Consider the following 7,270-nt stretch of genomic DNA (forward strand, 5'->3'; position numbering starts at 1 on the left):
CCCCTGGGGTGTCACACCTTATTTTGAGTCCCTCCCCCTGTACTGCTCTCTATTGAGATTTCTGGCAGCTTTGTGCCTCGGCTGCTTTCATTATATTGTAGCCTTGAGTGCCTCCCACTTCTCAGCTGCCAATTTGTGGTGATATCTCTTTAAAAGCTATCTGGGCCTTTATCTGACTAGGAACGGACGGCAGGTTCAGTTCCTGGTTGTAACGAGAGAGCAGTGAGAGTGTTTTGTGTGAGAGAGCGGTAAGTGAGATTTTTTGGCGCCGCTTCGCACAGCGTGTTGTGAGCTTCAGAGTTATGGCAGGCAAACTCATCCGGTGTCGCGCATGTTCGCGCCGAGGGGTAGAAACTCCGGGAGGACAGTGTCGGATGTGCGGCGAACCAAAGCAGGCCTCGGCGATGGCGGCTCCCCCTGTGTTAATTGCGGAGGGTCCAGCAAGTTCGGGGGTGTCTGGGGCAGCGGGAACTCCAGCAGGGACGGCGTCAGCGAGTTTAGTTTTGGCAGGAACGTCCGCCATTTTGGATGCCACGTGTCCCGCGGAATCTGCTGTTTTTGAGCCTGCTTGCCCCTGTGTTGGCTCCGAAAGTGGTGCCTGAGGGTCCAGGAGGCGTTGGTTTTCCTCCGGAGTTTGTTTGGACCCTCTATCAAGCCTGGAAGTCTGGACCCCCGCCTTTAGGGGAGGGGGCTAGTTCAGCACTGGCTAAGAGACCTCGGTTTGAGTGGGACGATGAGGAGGGATTCTCTCCTTTAGGGTCCGAAGGTGCTGTTAGTGATTTAGGGGATCCTGAGGGGTTTGAAGGCTCTCAGGATCCGGATTTTGTGGTTCCTGGAGAGGATCATTCTGTAGTGAGGATTTTTCATAGGGAGGAGCTTGCGGAGCTCATTGAGCAGGTCACGTCCACCCTTAAGTTTGAACAGCCAGAGGCGGCTTTGGGGGAGGCTAGACAGGTGGATCCCTTGGTTAAGGGGATTAAGTGGCAAGCAAGGTCCTTTCCCATGAATAAGGATCTCCGGGATATGGTGTTTCAAGAGTGGCATTCGCCGGACTCTCCCTGTAAAGTTTCTAAAGCGATGACGAGACTTTATCCACTTCCACAGGAAGATAGAGATTCCTTTCAGGCACCCACAGTAGATGCTGTGGTGACAGCAGTTACAAAAGCCACGGCTATTCCGGTAGACGGTGGGACCGCTCTCCATGATCCCCAGGATAGGAGGCTTGAGTCTTTTCTCAAGCGGAGTTTCGAGTTGTCGGCCCTCGCTCTGCAGACCTCGGTTTGTGGGGGTCTGGTTGTGCGGGCGTGTTTTCGTTGGGCCGAGAAACTTCTGGATGATTCGGTGGAGGTTGGGACCTCGGGGATGCAGGAGTTAGCCAAATTGGAGATGGGGTCGTCCTTTTTGTCGGATGCGCTTTATGATTTGCTCCGTGCCTCGGCCAAGAATATGGCTCTGCTGGTGGGGGCACGTAGGGCCCTTTGGTTGCGAGGTTGGGTCGCGGACGCGGCCTCTAAAGCTAAGCTGTGTTCGTTTCCCTTTAAGGGGTCCATGCTTTTTGGTGAGGATTTGATAAGTTGGTACGCAGTCTCAGCGATGCCAAGGCCCCTCGTCTTCCGGATTTTCGTCCCAAGGCGGCTACCAGGGGCACTTCCTCCCGAGGTCGGTTTAAGGAGGCTCGTCGGTATAGGCCCGGGAAGACTAGTGGGTCTTATAGAGGTCGGTTCTTCCAGTGCACCCAGTCCTTTCATGGGAATCGGCGCGGAGGGCGTGATATTTCCGCGGGAGGGCAGGTTTCGGGGCGTAATTCGCAATGAAGGTGTGTGGGCCCAGGCTCTGGTTCGGGTAGGGGCTCGGCTGAGTCTGTTTTACCAGAACTGGGTCCAAATCACATCGGATCAGTGGGTTCTCGAGGTGGTGCGAGACGGATATGCACTGGAGTTCGACAGCTCGCCTCCCAAAAGGTTCATGGAGTCCCCTTGTCATTCAAGGCTCAAGCGGGCAGCAGTGCAGGACACTTTGGCTGGCCTAATCAGTATGGGGGCGGTGGTACCTGTTCCCCCCGCTCAGCATCGCTTGGGCTGCTATTCGATCTATTTTGTGGTCCCAAAGAAGGAGGATGCCTTTCGGCCTATCTTAGATCAGAAGACGGTCAATGCAGCTCTCAAGGTTCCCTCTTTTCGCATGGAAACGTTGAGGTCGGTCATTGTCGCGGTGCAGGAAGGGGAGTTTCTCATATCTTTGTATTTGACGGAAGCTTATCTGCACATCCCCATTCGTGCTGCTCATCAGTGATTTCTTCACTTTGCAGTATTAGGGAAGCATTTTCAGTTTTGTGCTCTGCCTTTCAGATTAGCAACGGCTCCTCAAACATTTTCCAAGGTTATGGTTGTAGTGGCGGTGGCCTTGCGGAGGCAGGGTATTCTGGTGCACCCGTACCTGGACGATTGGCTGACTCGGGCCAAGTCCCAGTCGGAGAGCGAGGTGGCTACTGCTCGAGTGGTTCAGTTTCTTCAGTCTCTGGGCTGGGTAGTGAACTTCGGCAAGAGTCGCCTGGTGCCGTCGCAGTCGCTGGAGTATCTGGGGGTTCTTTTCGATACCAGGAACGGTCGAGTTTCCCTGCCGGGTCCCCGGATTCGCAAGTTGCAGGGTCAGATTCGTCGATTTCTGGCGGAATCGGCTCCGACGGCCCGGGAGTATCTGCAAGTCCCTGGGGTTGATGGCGGCCACCATAGAGGTAGTTCCGTGGGCCCGGGCACACATGCGGCAGTTACAGTCAGCTCTTCTCAGTCGTTGGTCACCTCTGTATCAGGAATTGGACATGCGCCTTCAGCTGTCGGTAATCCCGCGCCTCAGTCTCCAGTGGTGGCTAGACCCAGGCAATCTGGAAAAGGGAATGCCGTTGGAGGCCCCGCAGTGGGTGGTCCTCGTCACAGATGCCAGTTTCCAGGGCTGGGGAGCTCATTGTCTAGGGCAGGTAGCTCAAGGTCGCTGGTCTCTGATAGAAGCTCAGTGGTCCATCAATCGTTTGGAAACTCGGGCCATTCGGTTAGCGCTTCAGGCGTTTCAGAGTCTTCTGTTTCGAAAAGCAGTCCGGGTTTTCTGTGACAACGCCACCGCCGTGGCTTATGTCAACCGTCAGGGGGGCACAAAGAGTCAGGCGGTCGCGGAGGAGGCGGCACTGTTGTGCCAATGGGCGGAGATTCATCTTCTAGCGCTCTCCGCAGCACATGTGGCTGGAGTAGACAACGTGGAGGCAGATTACCTAAGCAGGCATTCTCTAGACCCCGGAGAGTGGTCTCTACATTTGTCGGTGTTCAATCACATTGTGTCGGTCTGGGGAATTCCCGTGATGGATCTCATGGCAACTGCCTTCAATGCTCAGGTTCAGAGGTTTTTCAGTCGACGGAGGGATCCTAGAAGCGGAAGGCATAGATGCGCTTCTGATACCTTGGCCTCAGGAGTTGCTGTATGTTTTTCCTCCATGGCCGTTAGTCTGTCGCGTGGTTCAGCGCATCGCTCGGCACCCCGGACAGGTGATTTTGATAGCCCCGAATTGGCTGCGTCGGCCGTGGTACGGGGATCTGGTTTGGCTGGCAGTAGCGGACCCTCTTCCGTTGTCAGATTCAGTGGTGTTGTGTCAGGGGCCGATAGTTATGCCAGATCCGGATCGGTTCTCGCTTACGGCCTGGCTCTTGAGAGGCACAGGTTAAGGAAGAAAGGTTTTTCATCCAGAGTTATCGATACGATGTTGAGTTCGCGTAGGCAGTCCACTTCGTTGGCGTGTATCTGGGTCTGGAGAGTCTTTGAGCATTGGTGCGCAGGTAGACAGGTTCTTCCTTTTCGCGCGTCGGTGACGGATGTATTGGAGTTTTTGCAGGATGGTATGGACAGGGGTCTGGCCTTGACTTCCTTGAAGGTACAGGTGGCGGCTTTGTCGTGTTTTCGTGGGAAGGTTCAGGGGAAGTCGTTAGCTTCTAGTCCTGATATTGTTCATTTTTTGAAGGGTGTTAAGTTGCTGCGACCGCCCCAGCGGCGGATGGTGCCTCCGTGGGATTTGAATCTTGTGTTGGATGCTTTGGTGAGGCCACCGTTTGAGCCCTTGGTTTCTGTTTCGGATAAGGATCTTTCCCTAAAGACGGTTTTCTTGGTGGCTATTACTTCAGTTCGGAGGGTTTTGGAGCTTCAGGCTTTGTCTTGTAGAGAACCCTTTTTCTCTTTTTCCAAGGAAAAGGTTTTGTTGCGCCCAGTGCCGTCCTTTTTGCCCAAGGTGGTTTCAGAGTTTCATGTGAATCAAGTCATTTCCTTGCCAGTTTTGGGTGACTTGGCGGGGGATGCAGAGCAGCGTCGACTGGCAAAGTTAGATGTACGAAGAGTCTTGCGCTGTTATATTTCCAGAACTCGGCAGTATAGACTTTCTGATCGTTTGTTCGTTCTTCATGGTGGTGCAAGAAAGGGCGCGGCAGCTTCCAAAGCAACGATAACAAGATGGTTGAAGGAGTCGATTGCTTCGGCTTATTTGCTGAAGGGCCACGTGGTGCCTAAGGCATTTTCGGCTCATTCTACCAGGGGAATGGCGGCCTCTTGGGCAAAGAGTAGTACGATTCCTCCATTAGATATTTGTTGAGCAGCGGTTTGGTCGTCATTGCATTCCTTTGTTAAGCATTATAGGATTGATGTGCATACCAAGGAAGAGGCAGGCTTTGGGGCTGCAGTGTTGACCTCCGGCCTTCGTGGATCCCGCCCTTAGGGTCTTTACTGCTTTGGTACGTCCCACGCATCTTGACCGGTCTGGAGGGTCTAGAGGAAAGAAAATTAGCAGGTAAGATCTAATTTCACCTTCCTCCACGACCCTCCAGACCGGTCAAGGCCCGCCATGTCTGTATTTTAGGCCAGGAGGTCTGCTTTGTCTGTTGTTATCTCTTGGCAGCTGTTGAGTGTGGTTTCTATGGTTTCAGACTCTGGTTTTACCAGGTTTGTTGGTATGAGTCTGGGCAGGTGTGACCGTGTTTGATAGTCCACCTGTGGAAGCACACACAATAAAGGGACACAGTGAGAGAAATGAAGAAAGTGTCCAGTTGGCAGTGACCACGTACAGGGTTGTTCGTTATAGTTAGTGTTATTGTTTCTCTGCTTTGTTAGGGTTATACTGGCTAGTGGATGTACTGCACAGGTTATATATACAGTATTCAAAAGCTCAGTGTTTCTCAGTCTCCCTCTGCTGGTAGGAGGACATAACCCACGCGTCTTGACCAGTCTGGAGGGTCTAGAGGAAAGAAAATTAGCAGGTAAGATCTAATTTCACCTTTTTCCATTCTTTTCACCTCAGCGAGGATCAGTTGCTAGTCTATACCTACGTCACTCCTGACTAGGTTTCTGCGTATGCAGCACGGTGAAAGCAAGCCTGTTGGGACCAACCTATGCAAAATGGCCATCTTGTAACATAGCTCTCTCTCTCTCCCCCCCCCCCCCCCCCCCCCAGCTCGCAGGGCAGCAGGTTACCCCAGGCATGCCCACGGTTGGTCAGGTGGCCATGATGGATGAACAGCAGAGGCAGCAGAATCTGGTGAGTTATGTAGATCAAGTAACACCAAAATTAGAGAAGAATACTAATCAATTAAAAAAAAAATCACTCTCCCCATAAATATTGATATGACAAATAAACTTACCAGTCATTGTCTAGCACAAAGAGGAAGGAAAAAGATCCACACCCCTACCATTAAATCAAGCATATGAGATTTAAAGGTGAACACCTCATCGGCATTAAAAAAAAACCTTCATTCTTATCATAAGTCCAGTGCTCTGTGCAATGCAAAAATGTTTAAATAAGCAAAAAATACCAGCGAGACTTATCTACATGTGGAGAAAAAGTCCCACCGACGGTGGCCAGTATGTCACTTTTAAGCTTCCTCGGGGTATATCCGGACCAAATGAACTACGCATTCTGTCTCGGATGAGTGCAAAAAGCACTTCTCTTATTGATATCTGAGACAGTGTCTGGTAAGGCATAAAGTTTACTTGTTATATCTATATTTATGGGGAGAGTGATATTTTTGAGTTATGTAGATCGGACAGTCTGGCGGGGCAGACTGCTGATTCTAATTTGGTTATGTTCTCAGTGTATTACTGAGAAGCTGGTAGGATGGGGTCTTTCATAGTGAATGGTATTAATTTTGGTGAGTTGTTTCGTGCTGGTGATGTTTGTGACGCTCCTTTTCATGTCTTCATTGCAGCTCCGAGTACAGCAGGCAGCACCAGCCCCACCTCAGCCCCAGCCAGCCACAGTACAGGCCCCAGGCCAGCCACAGCCCCCACAGGGAGGGCCTATGCTGAGACCCCAAAACCCAGGAGCAAACCCACAGCTGCGCAGCCTTCTGCTCAGCCAGCAGCCAGTAAGTATCGGCACTTTAAAGGGTTAAGCATCTCCAATCCTGGAACTAGGCTAACTAGGCCAAGAATTCTGCATATCCTGAAGACCAGGACTGGCCTCCAGGAGACAGTCCAGATGCCTAAGAGAGGGTGTAAGCTGCAGACAGACATGCTCTCTGTCTCTTGTATTCCCTTCTCCGTCTCTTTTCTTGTCTGTTTCACAGCCACAGGCTGGAGTCACACAGTCCCAGCAGGCCCTTCACCACATGCAGCAGGCAGTGCAGGGGATGCTGTCCCACCAGAGCCTGGGCCAGCAGATGACACATCAGCCCTCAGGCCAACCACAGCTGCAACTGTCAGGACCAGCACTCATGCACCAGGCCCCCGGCCAGCAGTGGGGAAGCCAGATGCAGCCTCGAGCACCACTGCCAGGTAGGGCTGGGGGATTATTAGTATGAAGGGAGGAGTGGCTTGCTCTTACCCTGTCTCCCATTCCACTCCTGACCCTGCTTCTTTCTCAATCGCCTTATACAGGTCAGATAATGATGAATCCAGGCCAGCGGGGCCCTGTCCCCCAGCCGGGTCTTCAGCAAGTTCAGGCCCCCAGTGTTATGGAGGAGGACATTCTGCGGGACCTCATCTGAGCTGGTCTGTGGCCTACTTCCCGAGGGCCCTGAAAAGAGGCCTCTGAGGGCACATTGGACTCCGTCTCGCAGTGCGCCGTCACTCTGCCTGCCCTGGTCTGTAGGGGCAGGGAGAGTGGGTAAGGTTTCTGCCACCAAGCACTATCTTTTTTTTTTGTTTCCCCACGAGAAGTGGTTGTATTTGTATGTTGGTAAATTAAAGAATTCTGTGGCTTTTTATAGCAAAGAAATAAACTTGTATTACCCATTCCCTGCCTGTG

At 52.3% G+C, this 7,270-nt stretch overlaps 1 protein-coding gene across 2 annotated transcripts in view; it reads left to right on the forward strand.

The window, feature by feature from the left end:
* MED25 (mediator complex subunit 25) overlaps window positions 1–7,259 on the forward strand; it is a 28,770-nt gene extending 21,511 nt beyond the window's left edge. For both annotated transcript variants that reach the window (XM_030197956.1, XM_030197957.1), the window contains exons 17-20: window positions 5,480–5,563; window positions 6,231–6,389; window positions 6,591–6,798; window positions 6,901–7,259. In XM_030197956.1, the coding sequence (XP_030053816.1) occupies window positions 5,480–5,563; window positions 6,231–6,389; window positions 6,591–6,798; window positions 6,901–7,010 (561 nt within the window). In that variant the 3' untranslated portion in view covers window positions 7,011–7,259. The remainder of the gene's footprint in view (window positions 1–5,479; window positions 5,564–6,230; window positions 6,390–6,590; window positions 6,799–6,900) is intronic.
* Window positions 7,260–7,270: the final 11 nt, after the last annotated feature.

Source organism: Microcaecilia unicolor, chromosome 3, assembly GCF_901765095.1.
Source record: "Microcaecilia unicolor chromosome 3, aMicUni1.1, whole genome shotgun sequence".
Taxonomy (NCBI): Eukaryota; Metazoa; Chordata; class Amphibia; order Gymnophiona; family Siphonopidae; genus Microcaecilia; species Microcaecilia unicolor.